The following is a 20,442-nucleotide window of genomic DNA, read 5'->3' as shown; positions in this document are numbered from 1 at the left end:
AGGATGAGGTCTATTTTACATCCGCTCCTTAGGGGCGTTGCTCTCTCCTCTGTGCTGTTTACCTGTGTTCTCGGCCAGGGCGAGAGTACGACTTGCGGCGAGGAAGACTGTCAGCCGCTTGTGCAGATGGCCATCGCCTATGAGCATGAGTCTCATGCTCACCCTTCACTCGATGACTTCTACAGTATTCCCGACACCTTCAATGCCTCTCTCGAACCGGGATCTCTTTTACGCGTGGAGCAGCACACTGACTTGACCAACTACACTGTTCCTAGTGGTCTAACCCTGTCTCGAATCATGTATACCTCCTTGTCACTGAACGGCACCGTCGTCCCTGCCTCAGCCTTTGTCCTGTGGCCATATGCGCCCTTCGACTACTACGGCGCAAACCAAACCCATCGCCGCTCGAATGCAACGTCCAGCAAATTCCCCGTCGTCGCTTGGGCCCATGGCACATCTGGCGTGTTCTCCGAGTGCGCACCTAGCAACTACCGCTCGTTGCAGTACCAATTCATGACTTCATACTCCCTCGCCCTGAACGGATTTGCCGTCGTGGCAACAGACTATGCAGGATTGGGCGTCACAACACTCCCCAACGGGGAACAATCTCACAACTGGCTCGCCAGTCCAGCAGGCGCCAACGACGTTGCATACGCTATGGAAGCGGCACGAAAGGCATTCCCTGAGAACCTCGAATCCGACGGCCCCTTCGTGGCAATGGGTCACTCTCAGGGCGGCGGTGTCGCCTGGAGCTTCGCCGAACGGCAAGCAAAACACCCACAGGCCGGATACAGGGGCACGATCGCCATCTCCCCTTCTACTCGGGTCATCGACGAGATTGACCGCGCTCAGGAGCTAGTTGCTAGTACTGACCCGGAGGACATCGCCTCGTTGCCACTCTGGGCTCCGACCGCTTTGGGGTTGGCAGTCAAGATTATTGCGTCCATCACGACGGTCTACCCCGAGTACAACGACACGGGCTTGACAGATATCTCGTACGACCGTTGGCATAACGTCCTCAAGCCGCTCCAGGCGTGTCTACCGACAGACTCGGTCTCGTTTTTGTTCGAGGAGCCGCAGGCGAAGCCGAATTGGACACAAAATGCGATCGTGCAAGAATGGCAGGAGGCCACGTATGCGAGTGGCAAAGAGATTCGCGGCCCGCTGCTTGTCCTCGTGGGCGGAGAAGATGCCATTCCCGTAGACATGCTCGAGGATGATGTGGATAGTACTTGCGCGGCGCCGGGCAATGAGAAGGAGAGTGTCGAGCTGATTTCATATGCTGGTGCGGAGCATTTCCCTGTTATCCAGGCTAGTCAGTCGAAGTGGATGGACTGGATCAAAGAGAGGGTCACTCGCGGAGAGGGCGTGCACGAGAAGGGTCGCGCATGTGGGAAGAAGAGTGTCGTGCAGGGCTTCAACAACAAGTATACGGCACATGGCATTACCCCGAACTGGTTGGTTAGCTGGGCGCCGCAGCAGGAGGCCTGGAAGTACGCTCTATAGAACAGGGACTTGTTGTGATTCTACGGCTTACACTTCGGTGGGCTTCAGCAGCTACTGTACAGCATAGCATAGATAGACAGCGTAATATATCGTCATATACAGCGTGCCCGTAATATGCTAGTTGTCCTGCTTCCATGCTCGCAGTTTCAACTTACACATTAGCGGAGGTCTATCCCACAGTGCATAGCTTTTTTGATCTGCCCACTCCTGACTTTCCTCGCACAGCTCCAAGTCGAAATTCCACAAAAGGCGAGCAAGAACGATGCGCATTTCTGCGTACGCTAGGTTTATCCCAATACAGTTGCGGGGGCCTACCGAGAAGGGTTGTAGAACGTCTCGTCGATCGGAGAAGAACAGTGAGGTGGGATCGTTCTTCCCTTCCGGGAGCCATCTCTCGGGGATGAACGATTCAGGCTCGTGGAAGTTCGCCATGGAACGGTAAGCAGACAGTTGGTGCACGGACACTTTGGTCTACATCCAACGATCAGCTTGAATCTTCACTAAGGGCCACTCGCGGGGTGGGGCTTACACCAGCCGGGATGCTGTATCCGGATATCTTTAAAGGACTTACGACTCTACGCTGGGTCCCTGTAGGAACCGGGGGATACATTCGAAGCCCCTCCTCGAGACATGCCAACATATAAGGGAGGCGGGTAGAGACATTATAGTAGTTGATCTCAGCTTCTGTCTGAAACTGAGAGCGAACCTCGGCGGCTACTTTCGCAAGCACTGCGGGAGATCTCAACAGCCAGTATGTGACTCCGCTTAATTCGGAGGCTGTCGTCTCGCTGCCTGCAACGATGAGCAAGGATGAGTTGGCTTCGATTTCCTGCTCTGTCAAGCCACCCTTTTCGCCTCGATGGCGTAACATTGAATCCATAAAGTCGACCCTTCCATGCGACGAGCCCTGCTGTAGCCTCCTCTGAACCGTGTGACGCGTATGCTGCTTCTGCTTCTTAATCGCCTGAAGCAACCTTCCGGATAATAGAGCTGCAAGGAACGGGGTAAAAGCCGGATACGCATCCCTGACCTTTACTAGCTGGGAGAACTTGACAAGATTGAAGATGGTGGAAACCCAATGATGATAGCGGGAGTTGTCCAGTCCACCGAATGACTGGCCGAAGGCAAGATCACCGATTATGTCGAAGGTGGTCAGATTATACCACCTTGCCATGTCAGTTGGCTGTCGTGATTCGGCGGTTCCTTTCAGATGGTCAATCAATTTATCCACATAGCTAACAATGGTCGGTTCCTGCGCCAGGAGACCTCGGGAGGAAAATGCAAGCGACAGTGCCTTGCGGTGTCGAGCATGATCATGGTCATCGAGGGTGCTGACGATATCAATCCCTGGGCTGGCTGAGCTCACCACTTTGGGCAGCTGAGGGTGTTTAAGGGCATATATGTCTTTCCAGGCCTCCGGGGTGGTGAATGAGACTTCATTGGGTGTAAAACGGACAGCCTCGCCGTACTGCGCGTGAAGGCGATGCATGTCACGATCCAGTCTACCCCGGACTGCGGAGACATATCGGAGGACAGGGAAGGCCAGCCATGTTGCCGGGCCTGGCATGTGCCGGAGGGGGTGGAAGTAAATGGACCGGATATAGCTCACACCGCAGTAGATGATGTAAAGTGCCACAAGAGCTCCCAGAAATAGTAAAGGTGGCATCCTCGTTCAACAAAGGAGTTGTGGTAACAAGCAAAGGGCTGATGGCGAAAGACGGCGTTTATAAGTCGCAGTCGGGGATTCAAAGTCGAGAGGTACACGTATGCTTGTACCACTTGAACTCAGTGCATTGGGCCTCTCGCTGTCCGGGACGGTCCACTTTGCAATTGCCCGCACTAGAGGTACAGTGTGGTCATCTAGGGGCTATGGCTGGCTCCCTCAGCCGACTGTCATAGGCTTTACTCCCCTGGGTTGGCGAACACCTACCCCTGCAGGGCGCGCAGCAGGATGCTTGCAAGACCCTGCTGTTCTTGACAGCGCGCGCGCCTGCTCGCATTCTTCCCTTTCTAGCACCAGCCTTGAATACTCCTCTGCATACAAACTCAGTACCTGAATTGCCCCTGTTCCCGTATCTGCTCGGCGACATAGCGACAGTGGCCGCTGGGAGCATTTTGTCTGTCGAGCCAAGCCGCGATGTGACCACAATCATGCTTTCCTGCTCGACCGACAACGAACAATGTACCAGCCTCGGTCTGCCCATCGCTTTAACAACCGGGCCAACAACCCATCAATGCACCGCAACCCGCCGACTAACTACGGGTGTAAATCCAGGTGCATGGTTCGCACGTACTGACTCGATCGAGTGCCATGTGTCCTCCATGACAGCAGACTGCTCTGGGGGAGTCGGATGGACACTGCCGGGCGAAACCAGAGTCACAGAAAACCCGTTCTCCTTTACCCGGTCGGATTACTTGAATTTCGATGCAGTTCTCACGGTCACTTGTGGATTGGCCCTGTTGGCTGCGTCGGTACCTGATTCCACAACGACAACAACAACTTCCACCTACTCACCGACCGACATACCGACCAACGTCACGACCGTGACAGCCGCAACATTGGTGCCCGGACTGCCCTCCGAGACAGACACACACGAAGCTTCAGCCTCACAGGGGTCATCGTCAGAAGCCTGGATCGCCGGTCCGGTGATTGGAGCCGGTGTTGCCTTCTGCCTGGTAGTCGTCTCAGCCTGGTGGTTTTGGCGGCGACGTCGAAAGTCAACAGTAAGCAGCAATTACCATGCCGGTGGGAGACCACGCGCACAAACGAAGAAGCCAGTCATCCCCGAACTGGCTGCGACGGAGGCGGTGCCGGCCTCGGAGTTGCCCGCAGGGAGGGAGGCTACCATGCACGAACTGCCCTAGAGAAGATACAATCCTGCTGTTTGCGAATGTGAGTGATTCCTAAGAGCCGGCGTAGGAGACAGTGCGGAGTGAGGGCTGACTGGGAGCAATCAACTCCTCCATGACGCTGCAGTTGGCCTCGTTGTTCGTTCCTCGTTTATCGCTCTTCGTTTCTCGCTTAATGTTTCACGTCTCTCCAGTGGAACCGGTTTCCAATTCTTCTTCTGTCGTTGGTTCGGAGTGAAGGAGATCTGCAGATCTCCCCGCTGGAAATGACGATCGGATTCCTATCCCGGAATACGCTCTATACGCACCCAAGGATCGGAGCATACGTCCGGTATACGCTCTCCACGGACCGGCACTCGGATCTCCCCTGACCCGGATGTTCGAGTCTTTCCTGCTGTTATAAACAAGTTTCTTTGCCAGCCTGGTCTGGGGATCCTTTGGCTACAACGGTCCAACAACAACATGCTCCAAATGACAGATACAACCTCCTTGTCCGATCCCCGAACAGGCCTCGTCGTAGCTTTGGGCTTGCTGGCGCTGGGCGCTTTGTACCTTCTCCAATCCCCATCGTCTCTCCCTCTCGCCAATGGAAAACGTTCCTCGGAGTGGCGTTCGACGAATGCCCAGAAGCGGTTCCTAGCAAATGGCCGAGCCCTCATCAAGGAAGGCCTCGCCAAGGTACAACCCCGATACACTGCATCCAGATCCTCCTAGCAAATCTAATCCTTCGGTTGTCTTGACAGTGGCCTGCATTCAACATCATCTCCGATAATGGACGTAGACTTGTGCTAAGCCCCAAGTACGCCCATGAGATCCGAAGCCATGATGCACTGAGTTTCGGCAGGGCTATTGCGACCGATTTCCATGCCGAGTTGCCCGGATTCGAGCCCTTCAAGCAGGGAACGAGAGCAGATGAAATTGTTCAAGATGCCGTGAGGATGAAGTTGACCCAAAGTCTGGGTACGTTTATTCTCAATGAGAAACAATGGCAATGACTGATTTCGCACAGGCAGTGTAACGAAGCCGCTATCGGATGAAACGACTCATGCTTTGCAGAAAAACTGGACTGACAACCATGGTACGTTTCTACCAAAGTCAAGTGGGTAGCGACGCTGACTGATCGATATAGAATGGCACGCAATTCCCCTAAAGTCGACTCTTTTGCAGATTGTCGCCCAGCTCTCCTCCAAGGTCTTCCTCGGCGACCAGCTCTGCCGCAACCCTGATTGGCTTCGGATCACCGTAGACTACACCGTCGATTCCTTTTTCGCTGCCGAAGACCTACGCTTGTGGCCGTCGTTGCTGCGTCCAATTGTCGTGTATTTCCTCTCAACAACCCGAAAGATCCAGGCTGAGGTGGAAGAGGCTCGCAAGATCATCGTCCCCGTATTAGAGAGGCGAAAGGCAGAGAAACAGGCTACGATCTCCAATGGTGAAGCACCAAAAAAGTACGCAGACGCGATGGAATGGATGGAGCAGTGTGCCAAGGGCCGTCCATACGATGCTGCTGTTGCCCAACTCGGTCTGTCACTCGGTGCCATACATACTACCTCCGACATGCTTACCCAGGTGCTGTACGATATCATGCAGCATGACGGCCTGGTCGAGGAGCTGCGTAAGGAGATTATCACCGTGATCGAGTCCGACGGATGGGCGAAGACGACCTTATATAAGCTCAAGCTGATGGACAGTGTCTTGAAGGAGAGTCAACGTTTGAAGCCAACCAGCATTGGTAATCACTCTTCTTCCTCCTGTAGGAACTATCCACTGACCATGTACAGTGTCCATGCGTCGCCAGGCCGATAGGAAGATAACGCTAGCTGACGGTACGATCGTCCCGAAGGACTCGATGCTTTTTGTCTCTGGCGAGAGTATGTGGGATGACAAGGTGTATCCTGAAGCACTCAGGTTCGACCCATACCGCTTTCTCAAGCTCCGCGACATGCCGGGCCATGAGACATCTGCCCAGCTAGTTTCGCCCTCGCCAGAGCACATGGGCTTCGGGTTTGGGAAGCACGCCTGTCCGGGGCGATTCTTTGCCGCGAACGAGATCAAAATCGCGCTCTGTCATATTCTACTCAAGTACGACGTGAGATTCACCGAGCAGTGGATCGACCCAAAGCCGCTCCAGGCAGGACTGGGCATGGTTGCTGAGCCGAGAGCACAGATTCAGATTCGACGAAGGGTGGCCGAGATAGAGCTGTAAGGTGGCGTTGTCGCCGGTTCGCTAGCCTGTAGATAATCTGCACACTAGATGTTGAACAGGTCTTCCTCCTCATACAGTCGGCAACCTTCTAGTTCATCTGGGAAAGTTGATCCCATACCCCTCCCGTTATCATATACCACGCATCAGTATGACTTGGTCCTTTGACCTGATCCAGTGCTCTCTCCACAGCGACGAAAAGCTTTTCAGACCACCCTTCCATCCACCAGGCACGATGTTCGTAGTACCGTAGGATGATACAGTAATGCATCAGGATCAGCAGAGCAGTCGGCGAATGCCTTCTGAGGCGCTCCCAGAAGCCATTGTCGACCACAGCAGGCCAACCAAGAGGCAAACGCATGTCGATGTCTGACTCACTGCTGCTTTCTAATGGGTCAGCAGCGAATGTATCGAGCAGAAAGCGCTCCAGGTGATCGATAGCCATGCTGTCGACAAAGTCTATGGCTTGCTTACGAAGGTTTCTGACAGTTGCCGCAAGAGACGGGGTCAAGGCGCGATTTGATCGGGCTGTGTGTGACTTTGGTTTAGCTTGCGTGAAGCGACCAATCGGCTGAGCAAGAATACGGTCGCTCTGCAGCTCAAAGATAACCTTGTTGCCGCGGACTAGCTCCAACGATGACAGGAGTGTGTCAAGGTCATTGCTCTCATCGTCGGAGCTGCTGGTGATTCGAGGCGATGCATACGCCCATATGATCAGGAGGCCAAAGGCGAAAAGAACATGGCTATCTCGACTGTCAGCGGGAAGCCTGGCAATCTCGGCATTAAAAAGCCCCAGACCAAGGCCGTGATGGTATAACGCGCGGGTCTTGTAAGAGGAGGCGTTTGAATCGTCCGGGTGCAAGACGGCCAGATGCAGGGCAGCCGTTGCCAGTAAGGCATGCATCAGGAGCGGACTTGACCGCGCCATAATGGGAATTTCGATCTGCCACAGCTCCTGCTGGTCTTTCCCAAAGAGCGAGGCCGAAGTCACAGTCGTATAGTGATGCATCAGGGACAGGTCCAACATGTCGACGGCCATGGTGGGATCGCTGGGAGGCAGAGTTGGAGCAGGCGACGGCAGATCCTGGATATTCAGAGTCCTCGGGGATGATTCTTAGGGTCGAGGTTGAGGTCGAGGTTGGAAATGGCAAGCCATGCTGGCACGGTCGCAGTTGCCGCAGGATGGACGCGTCTCGTCACACTACCGTCCTCGCCTTAGCACCCACGCCAGCGATTAGGTAGAGGAGAAACACACCTTGATGCGCCGTGCGCGGCATTCTAAACATCCCGTCCGCGATTTTCGATGGAACTTGCGAGTTGCTTTTGGCATCTCGATGGCATTGACAGGTACGTCGTGAGAATGAATTCGCGATCGGCAGTCTCGCTGGTCCTTGTTCCACAGGTCAGGTGACGGCGCTGCTGTTCGCCTCGACGGCTCAGAGCTGCTCGACAGTTGACTACATCCTTGATCTAGTTGATCTAGCCTATCTGCAGATCTTTGGTACAGTAAATGTGGTACGGTAGTGCAATCAGTTTCATCTCCGTTCACCTTAACATGTAGTTGATTGATCCATGGATCCATTATATATTTCTGTTACCACCCGAGGATACATAAGCCAAGAAACCAACACAGGATCTCGGAACTACATGTCGAGAAGGATTTTTTGTGATTATACAGACTTACTGTTCTCGCTCCGCAGATTTACTTAAATCATAGCTACTAGTTATTCTTAATCTGAGCTACTTGATATCATTGACAGGTTCATCATCCCGAGGTCGCGCGGGCGGCAGGATCAAAAGAGCTAGGGAGTCTTGTCCGATTGGTTAACTGATTAGCCAATCAGATTGGACAAAAGACCAGCGATAAATGGATCCTTCTGCCTGAGGCATTATTTTGGCACACGACGCGTCCGTCCCAAGTCTCAAGTCTCAAGGCTCAGCCTCTCAGTTCTTCTCTGAGTCTGATACCTCCAATTGAATCCTCGAGTCAGCGGAGCTGAGTCTCAGGGTCCGAGACCACACGTGGCCTTGGCGATGTGGTTCGTCAAGGAAATCTGCAACGGCCAAGATAACGAGATCGGTTTCACCTCATCAGCTAGGTCCCCGGGCCTGCTCACCACCTGTCTGAGTTGGGATCATGGCCGTTCGCAACCTTATTATTCAATTCCATCATCATGGCATTGTCGAAACAAAAGGAGGTGCTGCTTCTCGAGTCATGCCCTCCACAAAGGGTCTATATAAGTCGCTGAACTGCTCCAGGACGTGATGATTTCCAGCAGTAATCTGGGCAGTCACTCGTTCTTTCTGTTTCTAATTCTCAGTCACTCTTTTCACCTCTTCATAATGATATTGTCTCGCATCTTTGCCCTGGCGGCAGGATTGGCTCTAGCTGCTGGTCACCCAGTCTCGATGCCCCGGCAGGCCCAGGACGCATCGCAGCCATCGTTTGATGTCTCTCTGCTGCTGCTTGGACACACCACAGTCAAAGCTGAGGTGACTAAAGTCGCTAACCAAACCCTTCGGCTGGTTCGAAGAGGCGGTATCCTGGATCCTGTGGAGACCACGAAAGTGAGCATCGACGGCAACACTGGTACGTGACATTTCCGATAGACCCGCAAGAATGAACCGCTAATCATGAAATGCAGGTTCTGATGCCGATTTCATCGGTGCCAATGTGGAATACCGTCTTTCACACCTCACCGAGGAGGCCTTTATCTGGCTCAAACCAAATGAGACGCTCACATCGGTCTTCGATGTTTCTACCATTTATGCCCTTTCCCCCGGTGCGAACTATACAGCTGTGGCAGACGGAGCTGTAGAGTACACGACGCTCACAGACAAAACAACCTTCCTGACCTCCCCTTACCGTTCCAACAAGATCCCATTCACCACATCAGCGAACCACCTCCAGGCCCGCAGTACCCTCTACTGCTCCGACCCGGTCTACACCCAGCGCGCCCAAGCCGCCACTCGCCGGCGGAGCAGACGCCCGCCGCGGCGCAAGCAACAACTTTCAAAAGTTCTTCAAAACCACACACCCGCAAGTTTTGAACGAAGTCGCCAGCCGTCCTGAAGCAATCGGCGCGGAAGCAACGTCGCGCGGCAGAATCTCGTACTTCTGCACGCCTCGCGCTCAGGATGACTGCAGCGGAAACATCGGCGCGGTGGCGTACCCGACTCTGAATGTCATTGTCAACTGCCATGTTTACTATGATACTCTTCCCGAGGCGAACTACTGCGGATACCTGGATCAGGGCGGGATTGCACTCCATGAGTACTCGCATTCGACCGGTGTTTTCGCTCACAGAACGCTAGATATCGTGTATGGGTTTCAGGCGGTGCAGACTCTGGATACCGCGAGCGCGTTGAGGAATGCGGATTCGTTTGCGTTTTACGCGTCAGGTATAACCCTCTTCTCATCTTCTGGATATTATCATCGTCAGCTAATCGTGATACTAGAGGTCTACGGTTCCTGCGGGGCTGGCCCTTCCTTCCGCATGGCAGACCCTGGCAACAGCAGCTCGACTGATGAGGACTTTGGCTCGCCGCAATCAGGCAAGTGGGTCACCACAACATCGGCAGCGGCGGCTACCTCTACAGCGAACGCTACAGGACAGACAGCACGACCTACAACAGTTGTAGACGGAGCTGAACCTGCTGGAAACACTTTCCAGGACTTGATTGAGTGGCTGACGAGCATGTACAATGCACAGAAGCGGAAGACGACACTGTTTAGATGGCAGACAGGAACACTGCATGGGGAGGCGGCTACCAGTCAAGGTCCGATCAGTCTGGAGTAGAGTGCAAGCACTGATTTGTTGTGCCGGCATGAAGAGGAGGTTTTCCACAGGCTATACACAATAACCTACACCATACTACGAGTCAGAGGTTCATCGGTCCATACTTGTAGACATTAGGTTGGTTGAACTTGCATCTGATTCATCTAAGGTCGTTACTGCAATCAATAATTCATCACTGAACAAACGCATCAACAACCGCCGAAGTGCCACCTTGCACAATCTCAATAGCCTCCTTGAGTACAGATTCAAGCTTGTCCGCCTCTTTCACGCGAACGCCATGGATGACTCCATCACTAGCCGCGCGGGCAATTCCCGAGTAATCGGGGCTAGGATCAAAGGAGATGTTCAGCTCGCCGTTGGTCAGCGTTGAGCCGACACCTTCTGGATGGACGAGGAGCATTGAGCGACGGGGGGCGTTCCATCCTACGAGGTAAACGGTCAGCTGTTGCCCAGATCTAGATTTACTGTAGGGCCATTTTCTTACCTTTGTTGTTGAGAACGATGGTCAGGATTGGGATCTGATACCGGTTCGAAATCCAGTAGACGCTGGATGGCACGCTGAAGAGGAATGTGCCGTCGCCCACAATCTGGACGACCATCGGTCCCTTATTCTCACCTCGAGCACGGGCAGCTGCATCGGCTGCCAGCTTGATGCCTAGGGCTCCCCCGCCGCTCCATCCGAGTCCGCCGCCACCGCAGTTAATCCATTGGCCGGCACCAGTCGGTCGGATCTGGTCAGCGACTAGGATGCTGTTTGTTACGGCTTCGACGGCGAAAATTGTGTCGTTGGGGAGGAGCTGTTTGAGCTGTTGGCAGAGGTAGGATGCGTTGAAGGTATTGTTGGTTGTGGTGGATAGGGCATCGAGACTTTGGGTTCGTTCCTGGTGTTGTTTGACGAGGGCAGTCCATCGATCTGTGTATTCTGATGAGCTTAGCGTCTTCTGGATGTCTGGCGAAGACTGAATGAACGACACCAGCTGGCTAATCGAGGTGTGAGCGTCTGCGGTGTATCGGCGGAGCGCCGGCACATAAGCTAGAGGCATGAGTCGCTTCAAAGGATCGACATCAATGTGGAAGATGCGGGCGGATTCCTGCGGGCGACATTGCGTTGGGATCCAGGGCACGTCACAGTCAATAATGAGGATCAAGTCTGCTGTCTTGATTGCAGGATGAGAGCCGTACTGTACTCCAAGAGAACCAGGATGGTCTGATGGGAAGCACATGTCGCAGACTCCAGTATCAAGGACCTGCAGACCCTTCACACTGTTTGCAAGTTCTACGAGCGCACCGACAGCTTCGTGATTCCGACCGCTGTATCCTGTGATGAGAAGAGGTTTTTTTGCGCGGACGAGCTCTTCTGCAAGGTATTGAACCTCAGAGGCAGGCAGTGCTGATGGAGCACTAGGGCCCCAATGTTCCGGATTTAAGGGAGCTGGAATGATGTCCTCCTCCATGACCTCTCTCGCGCCCATCAGGTAGACCGGACCCTTTGGATCGGAGGTGGCAAACTGCAGGGCGCGACCGACCATCTGCTTCACGTTCTTACCAGTGCGGATCTCACCGGTGTACTTGCAGTATTGTGCCACGATTTGCTTCTGATCAGGCACGTCTTGGAGCCAGTGGCTGAAGGAGCAGTCAGCCATCAATGCCTGAAATATAAGACGTGGGTCCATACATATACTCCGTCCTCGAGCCGCGCATCTCGCCATCCAAGGTAAATGGCGACAAACCAGCAAAGATCAGAACGGGCGCTCTACCAATAGCAGCATTGTGAATTGCAGCACCAAGACCAGAAGTGCCGACATCGACGTGGATAATCACGCATTGCGGCTGATTTGTGACTCGCGCATATCCGTCGGCCATGGAGAGAGCCACCATCTCGTTCGGACAGGTGAAAATGCGAGGAAAGCTGTCGGGTCGCTCCTTAACGCCCTTGGCCATGGCCTCCATGATACTGGGGTGGTCAGACCCCAGGTTCACGAAGCAGTTCCTCACCCCGAGCTCCCATAGTGCTTCGAAGAAGGCGTATGATGCGGTATACCTGCAGGTGGGTTAGACTAGTGAGCCAGATCTCGGTGGAGGTACGTACATGATGATGCGAGCTGAGATCAGGGAATCCTCTAGACAAACCCAAAGCTCGGTCGCAATGCAGTGACATCTTATAACAAGTAGAGCATGGTCGGATTGCCGTTCTAGCCGTGATGGAGGCGAATTGTTGTGATTGGAGCTTCGGGTATTTCCCGAGCCCCGGAAGTCGGCCTGGAAGGGAACTATATAGGGGCACTTTGGTAGATGCGATTGATTGATGAGACATAATTTGCGACCGATGCTTACAACATGTTCCGATCATTACAGAGATCAAATTGGCGCTCGAGCGCTTGCCGGACAACCGTTGGGCGAGCTGCAGCGCGGCGATTCGCTACAACCCGCCGCACGTTCGAGCAAAACCACAACCAGAGTGATGCTTCGACGTCGCAATCACGGGGTTGGAGTCCTTTGCTCACCTCGCTCTTTGCTGTTGGGTCAGGAGTAGTTGTTGGCGGTGGCCTGGTGCAGTCCTACAACTCACAGGGTCAAAAGCAGGGAGCCAAACAGCCCGCGTACGCCACACGCGATGAGATGCGAAAGGCATGTGGTCCGGTCAACCGGTTTTGTTTTATCTATGTGCTAACTTGACGTTAGGCGGTCGACGAGATTGAGAAGAAGCTCGGCGAAGAGAGCATCAGCACGGATGATGATGACCTTAAAGCCCACGGATACTCTGAGTGGTCATCGATCAACATTGACAGTCTTCCTGTCGCCGTGGCCTTCCCCAAGTCCACCGAAGAGGTTGCCGAGATTGCGAAGATCTGCCACAAGTATAAAGTTCCGATGAGTACGTCAACATTCCTGCTCGAGTATACAGTGCCGGCGACTGACGATGGAATAGTTCCCTACTCCGGGGGCTCGAGTGTAGAAGGGCATTTCTCTGCGCCTTTCGGTGGCGTGAGTGTTGACTTTATGAACATGAACCAGGTCGTAGCATTTCATCCTGAGGAGTAAGTTTTGACTACCGCACTGTCCGGCAGTTGCTGACCGAAAATGAAGTATGGATATCGTGGTGCAGCCATCCGTGTCCTGGATGGACATGAACGCATCGATCAAGGATAGCGGACTATTCTTTCCCGTCGACCCTGGGCCACCGGTTGGTGTCCCCTACCGTCATGACTCCGAATTTGCTACTGATTTCCATAGGCTAAGATTGGTGGAATGGTGGCAACGAACTGCAGGTAGGTACATACTGAGACGCGAAGGGGGTAAACAGGCTAACAGAACAGTGGCACGAATGCGGTCCGGTATGGCACGATGAAGGACTGGGTCGTCAACCTGACCGTTGTTCTGCCAGACGGACAAATCATCACAACACGAAAGCGACCGAGGTGAGTCCGCTGTATGATCAAGAGGAGTGAATACTGACAGACTTGTAGAAAGTCGTCGGCAGGCTACAACCTGAACAGTCTCTTTACCGGCTCCGAAGGGACCCTCGGGTTTGTGACCGAGGCTACGCTGAAGCTTGCTCCCATCCCGGAGCAGACTGGAGTTGCAGTGACCACATTCCCGACCATGCGAGATGCGGCCGTGGCAGCTACCCAAGTGATCCATGCGGGAATCCCGGTTGGTGCGGTCGAAATCCTGGACGACGTGCAAATGGACGTTGTCAACCAGATGGGAGGCACCGGGCGACAGTGGAAGGTGCTTCCCACCCTGTTCTTCAAGTTCAGCGGCACCAAAGCAGGAGTGCAGGATAACATCGCCGGTGTCCGAGAGATCGTACGAAAGAACGGTGGCAGCGACTTTCAAGTGGAGCAGGACAAGCAGAAACAGGATGCCCTGTGGTCAGCACGCAAGGAAGCCTTGTGGAGTATGATGTGCTTGCGAAAGTCCGGTAATGAAGTCTGGTCTACAGACGTGGCAGTCCCCTTGTCCAAGGTTCCTGATCTTGTTGGTGAGTGAAGAGTCGACTCTCTATCTTTCAGGTGGAGAAAATCCTGATGAAGGCTACTAGAAATCTCGAAAAGAGACTTGAATGAGCTTGGGCTGTTTGGCAGCATGCTCGGCCATATTGGCGACGGCAACTTCCACGAGACAATCTTGTTCGACGGCGAGAAGGAGCGCTCGATGGTGGTCAAGTGCGTGCATGACATGGTCGAGAGAGCACTGGAGATGGAGGGGACATGTACGGTGGGTCTGACACCATCATTACGTTACTTGTAGTTACTGACAATAGACTATAGGGAGAGCACGGAATCGGACTGGGAAAGAAGGAATTCTTGGAGAAGGAGGTGGGAGAAGGATCTCTGACGGTGATGAGAAACATCAAGGCAGCCCTGGACCCCCACTGGCTGATGAATCCGGGGAAGGTCTTTGATTATGTAGTCTAAGGATAAATCCCGAGCTCGGGACTGTAATTCGGGAGTTAGCCAGACTGTTAAAACCGGATGTTTCCCGCTCCTCCTCCTCGCCTGCATTCCCCAGACTTCACTTTCACAGCCCTGGTCGGAGTCCACATGCCGAATGTCAGTAATTATTATTCCATATGTAGCTAACAACCCTAAGTCTCTGACTGACTGACTGACCGATCGAATGCTGTTAGTCTGAGGACCCACCCTCGCCTAAACGCAGGCGAGTGCCCCTGGCCTGTCGAAGCTGTCGAGAACGCAAAGTGCGTTGTGATGGGAACAGGCCCATCTGCGGCACCTGTCGACGCCGGGGGAACGATGCAGAGCTCTGCGAGTACATGGTCATCGCAGAGACAGCCAAGTACCAGACCGAGCGAGCCTATATCCAGTCGCTGCGCGACCATATCACCCAGCTTGAGAATTCAACTCGCCAACCATCAGCGCCGCTGGATCTCACTCCATACAGAAGTCCCAGCGGCCAGCCTGTCGTCAGTACCCCTGCGCCCACCATCGCGCCGAGCCACCAACCCTCCGAGCCATGCGAACACTATCCAGTTCCGGCGACAACCTCCCTCCCAAATTCGATCAGTGCCATGGGCGCTGCGGTCGGCGACATTAGGGAGACTGATATTCGCGATCAATACTTCGGACAGACTTCGATCGTGTCGTTGGTGCAGGAGTGCGCCCATACCCCTCCCAGGCGCCAGCCCACTCGACCAACGCAGCTGACGGCTACCCCTTCGGTCAATACACCAGTATCGTGCAACGTATCCTGTGAGACGACGACACATTCTGCTCTGCTCTCCGACGACTATGCGCTACCACCGAGAAAGACCGCCGACTTTCTGCTCGATGTCTACTTCAACAGCCCGCACCTGTTCTATCCCTGGGTGCACAAGGCCAGCTTCATGACCACCTACAACTATATCTGGACTGCAAATGGTCCTAACAACCTTAACGACTTGCCGGATGTTGGCGTTGGAGGCCGTGATTGCCCGACCGCTGTATTCTACTGTGCCTTGAACGCAATGCTTGCCCTGGGCTGCGAGTTCTCGAATTTACCCTCACATGCCAAACGAAGCACGTCGCTGATGTTCTCTGAGCGCATGAAAGCGCTGATCAGCATCGACATTTTTGACAGCGGTAGTTTAGCCCATGTGCAGGCTTTACTTCTGGTCGCAACCTACTTACAGTGTACCGCATACCCTAAACGATGCTGGAACGTCGTCGGGATGGCTCACCGTATATCTATTGGCATTGGCCTGCACCTAAGTCGGCAGGCGAAAGGCTTCACAAGGCTAGAGAGAGAAATGCGATGGCGGGCGTGGTGTGCTTGTGTACATCTGGACATGTATGACCCCCTTCCTCGGTTCATTTCCCCTACTCACCGTGACAGTCTTGTGAGCATGACGATGGGTCGACCAGCTATAACGCCCCCCGATAAAGTACCGCTACCATCGCCCATGGATGACAGGTATCTGGCCGAAGACGAGGCAGTCCCCCCTCCCGGCGAGGTGTCGCGAAACCAATATCTCTACGAGAACATGCGACTGATAGAGATCCTCTCCAACATCCTGTCGAGGATCTACCACTGCGCCGAGTCACAAGAGAGCTCTGAGAGCTCTCGAAAGCCCGAGGTAGATCTGCAAGCGATGGTGGACCTTGACCGTGCCTTTGACGACTTTGAAGCGTCCCTTGACCCAGCCCTCCGATGGAATACAGCGGATAGCAGAGCTGGTAGCATGCCTCGAGAATTCAAAAGGCAGTCGAATGTTCTGCACGCTAGGTGGGTAACTTATAAACCTGAGTACGACTCATAGCTGACCCAACAGATTCCTCCACTTGCGATTATTATTGTATCGCCCGGCCTTTACCGAGTATTGCTCATCTGCAGCCTCAAATTCTACAGGCGATCGGTGGTCCGGGCTTTGTCGTGCAAACTGTGCCTCTGGCTGCGTACAGGCAGCCTGTGCCCTTGTACACTCCCTGTCACGGGCAACGACCGAGGATGCGACCGGGGCGTGGTGGTATGGGGTTTTCTATCTCATCAGCGCCGGTATCATTCTCCTCCTGGCAGATTCCAGCGGGGTGCAGTTCGAGGGTGCGGAGCGAGGGGACCGCGAAAGTGCATGGGAAAAGTGCATCGAGACCTTACATCGCATGGCAGATGTGCATCCCTCTGGCAGAGATTACGCAATAGCTCTGAGCGGCCTCAAGCAACAAGGCCAGCCCAATAGCTCCTCCGAACCTTCGAATGGGGCCGAGGCAGGCACTGATCTGAATGGAATGCCCTGGGATGGGCAGCATGAGGCACGGCTGCTCGAAGCCTCCAACCTGGGCCATCCTTCATATAACATCCTCGATCCGTTGATGTCCCACTGGGACAACGGCATTGGTGATATCATGTTACCGGCGCAGTTCCTACAGGAGCTGGATGACGGACTGCTACTACCCAGTTTATTTTAGCCAAATGACATTCCATATTACCACAGTAGCCCCTATGTCTAGCCAAGTTGAATGCAGATCCTGCCCCTGCACCACAGATGTAACCAATCTGAATGACTCCACAAGCTCGGGAAACAACCGAAAATCCTCGGAAACAAGCAGCGCCACCAAAAGGTCCAGACCTAATACGTATACCGGAAATGCGGATGACCATCTCCCAAGTTCTCCACCTCGCGCTGATCCAGCTGTAGCACACAATCACGCTCCCCCTTCTCCCTCTTCCGATTCTCCCTCACAAGCATGGCGAACATGACAATTGAAGCAAGCGCACACACCCAAATCAACCCCAGACTCGTGCCGTAACCAGAGCGATAGTGGGGAGACTCCGACTTAATGAAGATATTACTCGCCACGAACCCACCGCAGTTTCCGAATCCAATCTGCACCGCCGATGCAATGGCTTGCTTGTAGTGCCCGCTCATATTGTTGCTTAGCCACCCGATGAGGATGGGTTGTGCGATATACCCGCCCCCTACCACCGCGAAGAGCGCAAAATACTTGACGCCTGTCGTAACGGAGTCTTGTGCGAGGAGGATGCTGTATCCTACTGTTGCGACCAGGCACCCGACCATTGCGAAGCCGAACCGGTGACGGAGTCGGTCGCTGAGGATGGCCATGCAGAGGGTCAAGACTGCGGCGACGATATAGACAGGTACGCTCATGACCTGGGCGTCGAGTTCCGACCAGCCCATTTCGTTGAGGATGGTAGGTGTAAAGAAAGAGGCCGCGTAGCCTGTGTTTAAGACACCGAGGTACATGATTGTTCTGGGTTTGGTCAGTGAGGGTTCTGTGTCTTTGGATAGGTGGTGTACCCTAGATAGATCTTGACATCGGTTGCGATCCGCTTGATTGCCGTTTTATCTAGACGGTCCATTCGGTATGTTCCTTGATCGGATTGGAGTCGGGCCTGGAGGATCGCTCGCTCGGCATCGTTGAGGAAGCGCGCTTTGTCAGGCCAGTCGACGATGAAGAACTTTGCTATCACGGCAACGACGACAGTAGCGATTCCCTCGAGGATGAATATCCACCGCCAGGAAGAGTATCCTCGGACGCCGTCCATGTATGACATTCCGTAGGCGAGGAGCTGGAAGAAGGTCCCAATTAGATCTGCCCATGATAGCTAAACTGGCTGTACTTACACCACTCACTGCCCCTGCGAGGATGCTGGAAGTGAAGAACAGGGTGAGACGCCACTGCAGTTCATAGCGCTTGTAGTACATCGAGATGAGATAGACACAGCCTAGCTGGTTAGCTTCTCCAAGAGTTCGCCGTGGAATGGTGGGCTCACCAGGAAGGAATCCAGCCTCAAACACTCCAATCAGAAATCGACAAGCCATGAGCCCACCGTTATTCTGGACAAACCCCTGGCAGATTGTGATAATACCTAGTGAGGATCCTATTAGCCAGTAATAAACTGCAAGAAACAGATCATACAAACCCCAGAAGGCCATAATGGAACTCAGCCAAGTCGACGGAGCGAGTCTCTTCATGATGAGATTACACGGAATCTCGCAGAGAATATACGGGATGAAGAAGATAAACAGTGCGAGGTTATAGTCATTACCCTCCATCCCAAGATCCCTCTCGAGCCCCTGTAGACGAGCATTGCCGATGTTGATTCTGTCAAGGAAGGCCAGGAGATAGAGAAGCATTAAAACAGGAACGACGTGGAGGTCACATTTGCGGAGGACGCGACGCTCAGCCTTGGGATCGAGGACTTCGGGCTGGGGCTTCGTGTTTATGTCGTCGATGTGCATTGGCTCGATCTCTGGTTTGATTGTCGAGTCCATATTGTTGGTATAATTTGGCAGGAGAATACAAGCTTAGGGAGATATTGATGGGCTGGGGTCTGGGAATATTAGCAGGGGTTATATATAGCAAGACTGACTCTGATTGCTACACATATGCGTTCATGAATCAGTTACTGCGTTACTACCCAAATGACACCTGACAAAGCAGAAGGGTTTTACTGGTCGCCTTCGTGTTATCCCCCGCATTATCACGCTTGATTGGAGACGCCTCCTCTTGATCCTCCCCACGGGGTTGGGGTAAGCTGCTTCGGGTCTTACCCGAGTCCATACATGGAAGTCTTCGATGCCTTGCACAAATGCCGACAGAGGCGAATGCGATTTGTGGCGTACAATGGACGGCAGATGTTGCCAAAGGTCAAGCCTTGTACGTTCTCGGTTTCCATTCTCTAGAGGTCAAACCGGCGATCGAAGTCCATGGGATGGAGAAGCCGATACGCGCAAGCTTCAGACTTGTCTTGCCTTCTCAAATACGCTCTCACCAACTAGGTCACTTACACGCTAAGCTAACGCTGACTTTTGATGAAAACGCCCAAGGCTCTATCGGGCAAGATCGAGACTAGAAATGGAACCGTACTCTAACAGTAGATGGAAGATATTCAACTCCATATACCGTACGACCGTCTCTGTCACACCGCAGTGCTGGTCTCGTGCTTGGGACCCAGATTTGCGCCATCTAGGCAGGATGAGCGTCTCAAGCCTCTCACATTGACGTTTCTTACAGCATAAGAAAGAACTCCACTTCTGACGTCGTATCCGAGATCAAAACGGATTGTCATCGTAATCTGGATTCCTCATCACAATTAAAACAAGGTCTGTCAGGCTCTAGAAGTCAATGACCGGCTCCTCACAGCAGTTCCATATGCAACTAGGAACGGGGCTGGTAAAGTGACATTACCATGACCACGTACCATGACAGTGAATGCGTTTTTTTGAATTCATAATGCTGAAGTGCACCTTACCCCTTTTTGATATGAAGGGTGAATCGCACCAACACTTTGCCACCACTGAGATAGTCAGCGAGCATAACGAACACCCCAACCAGTAGTGCTGTCAACCGAGTCATGACATGTTGAGAAAGGGAGGGATTCGAAGATCCGACCTGTGAAAACCAACCAGCCTACAGGGCGTAGTGGCTATTGCAGCTTAGTTCGAATCCTGCGAGAGGCTAGTTCCTTGGAGGATAATGCTGAAAGGCTGCCCAATAGGCGTTTCCGGTCACCATGCAAATGAGAACGTCGAACCCATTCGTGCGAATATGATCAGCCTTGACATACAGGCTACATGGCGCCCGCGGGGTATAGTCTGCCAGAGATGAATAAATATTGGAA

General features: G+C 53.5%; 10 protein-coding genes across 10 annotated transcripts; 5 read left to right on the top strand and 5 right to left on the bottom strand.

Moving 5' to 3' along the window:
- Positions 1 to 28: 28 nt before the first annotated feature.
- On the bottom strand, positions 29 to 3,388 carry BJY04DRAFT_233181 (cytochrome P450; the record flags this gene model as incomplete). Its single annotated transcript, XM_073719907.1, has 3 exons — positions 2,036 to 3,388; positions 1,662 to 1,977; positions 29 to 54 (listed from the first exon to the last, which is right to left on the bottom strand). Exons 1-3 carry the CDS (start codon positions 3,170 to 3,172, stop codon positions 29 to 31), a joined length of 1,479 nt encoding a protein of 492 aa, XP_073564752.1. The 5' UTR covers positions 3,173 to 3,388.
- Positions 3,389 to 3,828: 440 nt separating this feature from the next.
- BJY04DRAFT_224538 (uncharacterized protein) lies at positions 3,829 to 4,371 on the top strand (the record flags this gene model as incomplete). Its single annotated transcript, XM_073718000.1, has 1 exon — positions 3,829 to 4,371. The coding sequence occupies one exon, from the start codon at positions 3,829 to 3,831 to the stop codon at positions 4,369 to 4,371; it is 543 nt and encodes a 180-aa protein (XP_073564751.1).
- BJY04DRAFT_233176 (cytochrome P450) lies at positions 4,334 to 7,305 on the top strand. Its single transcript, XM_073719906.1, has 5 exons — positions 4,334 to 5,034; positions 5,100 to 5,316; positions 5,366 to 5,434; positions 5,486 to 6,088; positions 6,138 to 7,305. The coding sequence occupies exons 1-5, from the start codon at positions 4,819 to 4,821 to the stop codon at positions 6,560 to 6,562; spliced, it is 1,530 nt and encodes a 509-aa protein (XP_073564749.1). The 5' UTR covers positions 4,334 to 4,818; the 3' UTR covers positions 6,563 to 7,305.
- On the bottom strand, positions 6,496 to 6,931 carry BJY04DRAFT_202932 (uncharacterized protein). Its single transcript, XM_073713285.1, has one exon. It carries the CDS (start codon positions 6,918 to 6,920, stop codon positions 6,651 to 6,653), a length of 270 nt encoding a protein of 89 aa, XP_073564750.1. The 5' UTR covers positions 6,921 to 6,931; the 3' UTR covers positions 6,496 to 6,650.
- A 195-nt stretch (positions 7,306 to 7,500) lies between the features above and the next one.
- Positions 7,501 to 7,911, bottom strand: BJY04DRAFT_202931 (Zn(II)2Cys6 transcription factor domain-containing protein). Its single transcript, XM_073713284.1, has 2 exons — positions 7,815 to 7,911; positions 7,501 to 7,760 (listed from the first exon to the last, which is right to left on the bottom strand). The coding sequence occupies exons 1-2, from the start codon at positions 7,887 to 7,889 to the stop codon at positions 7,674 to 7,676; spliced, it is 162 nt and encodes a 53-aa protein (XP_073564748.1). The 5' UTR covers positions 7,890 to 7,911; the 3' UTR covers positions 7,501 to 7,673.
- A 1,057-nt stretch (positions 7,912 to 8,968) lies between these two features.
- On the top strand, positions 8,969 to 10,359 carry BJY04DRAFT_224535 (Deuterolysin metalloprotease family-domain-containing protein; the record flags this gene model as incomplete). Its single annotated transcript, XM_073717999.1, has 4 exons — positions 8,969 to 9,149; positions 9,205 to 9,379; positions 9,471 to 9,961; positions 10,019 to 10,359. The coding sequence occupies 4 exons, from the start codon at positions 8,969 to 8,971 to the stop codon at positions 10,357 to 10,359; spliced, it is 1,188 nt and encodes a 395-aa protein (XP_073564747.1).
- A 172-nt stretch (positions 10,360 to 10,531) lies between these two features.
- Positions 10,532 to 12,991, bottom strand: BJY04DRAFT_211688 (thiamine pyrophosphate enzyme, N-terminal TPP binding domain-containing protein; the record flags this gene model as incomplete). Its single annotated transcript, XM_073714447.1, has 4 exons — positions 10,532 to 10,782; positions 10,844 to 11,982; positions 12,035 to 12,400; positions 12,864 to 12,991. The coding sequence occupies 4 exons, from the start codon at positions 12,989 to 12,991 to the stop codon at positions 10,532 to 10,534; spliced, it is 1,884 nt and encodes a 627-aa protein (XP_073564746.1).
- Positions 12,992 to 14,147: 1,156 nt separating this feature from the next.
- BJY04DRAFT_202924 (FAD-linked oxidase-like protein) lies at positions 14,148 to 14,814 on the top strand (the record flags this gene model as incomplete). The annotated part of the gene is made up of 3 exons (XM_073713283.1): positions 14,148 to 14,344; positions 14,405 to 14,580; positions 14,634 to 14,814. Coding segments are annotated over exons 1-3 (400 nt in total), but the record flags the coding sequence as incomplete, so codon positions are not given.
- Positions 14,815 to 14,837: 23 nt separating this feature from the next.
- Positions 14,838 to 17,264, top strand: BJY04DRAFT_233171 (fungal specific transcription factor domain-containing protein; the record flags this gene model as incomplete). Its single annotated transcript, XM_073719905.1, has 4 exons — positions 14,838 to 14,937; positions 15,354 to 16,149; positions 16,273 to 16,584; positions 16,631 to 17,264. 4 exons carry the CDS (start codon positions 14,838 to 14,840, stop codon positions 17,262 to 17,264), a joined length of 1,842 nt encoding a protein of 613 aa, XP_073564744.1.
- A 161-nt stretch (positions 17,265 to 17,425) lies between these two features.
- BJY04DRAFT_224532 (major facilitator superfamily domain-containing protein) lies at positions 17,426 to 19,093 on the bottom strand (the record flags this gene model as incomplete). Its single annotated transcript, XM_073717998.1, has 5 exons — positions 17,426 to 18,068; positions 18,116 to 18,387; positions 18,443 to 18,543; positions 18,592 to 18,687; positions 18,742 to 19,093. 5 exons carry the CDS (start codon positions 19,091 to 19,093, stop codon positions 17,426 to 17,428), a joined length of 1,464 nt encoding a protein of 487 aa, XP_073564743.1.
- Positions 19,094 to 20,442: the final 1,349 nt, after the last annotated feature.

Source organism: Aspergillus karnatakaensis (assembly GCF_047715665.1).
Source record: "Aspergillus karnatakaensis strain CBS 102800 unplaced genomic scaffold BJY04scaffold_93, whole genome shotgun sequence".
Taxonomy (NCBI): domain Eukaryota; kingdom Fungi; phylum Ascomycota; class Eurotiomycetes; order Eurotiales; family Aspergillaceae; genus Aspergillus; species Aspergillus karnatakaensis.
Note: the sequence above shows the minus strand (reverse complement) of the source record. Positions and strands in the feature narration are given on the sequence as shown.

Coding starts and splice junctions, on each gene's coding strand:
- BJY04DRAFT_202932 (XM_073713285.1), bottom strand. CDS start 6,920: ATGCGTTTGCCTCTTGGTTGGCCTGCTGTGGTCGACAATGGCTTCTGG.
- BJY04DRAFT_233176 (XM_073719906.1), top strand. CDS start 4,819: ATGCTCCAAATGACAGATACAACCTCCTTGTCCGATCCCCGAACAGGC. Junction 5,035..5,099: donor TCAAGGAAGGCCTCGCCAAG/GTACAACCCCGA, acceptor TTGTCTTGACAG/TGGCCTGCATTCAACATCAT. Junction 6,089..6,137: donor TTTGAAGCCAACCAGCATTG/GTAATCACTCTT, acceptor GACCATGTACAG/TGTCCATGCGTCGCCAGGCC.
- BJY04DRAFT_202931 (XM_073713284.1), bottom strand. CDS start 7,889: ATGCCAAAAGCAACTCGCAAGTTCCATCGAAAATCGCGGACGGGATGT. Junction 7,761..7,814: donor GCCGCGCACGGCGCATCAAG/GTGTGTTTCTCC, acceptor CGAGGACGGTAG/TGTGACGAGACGCGTCCATC.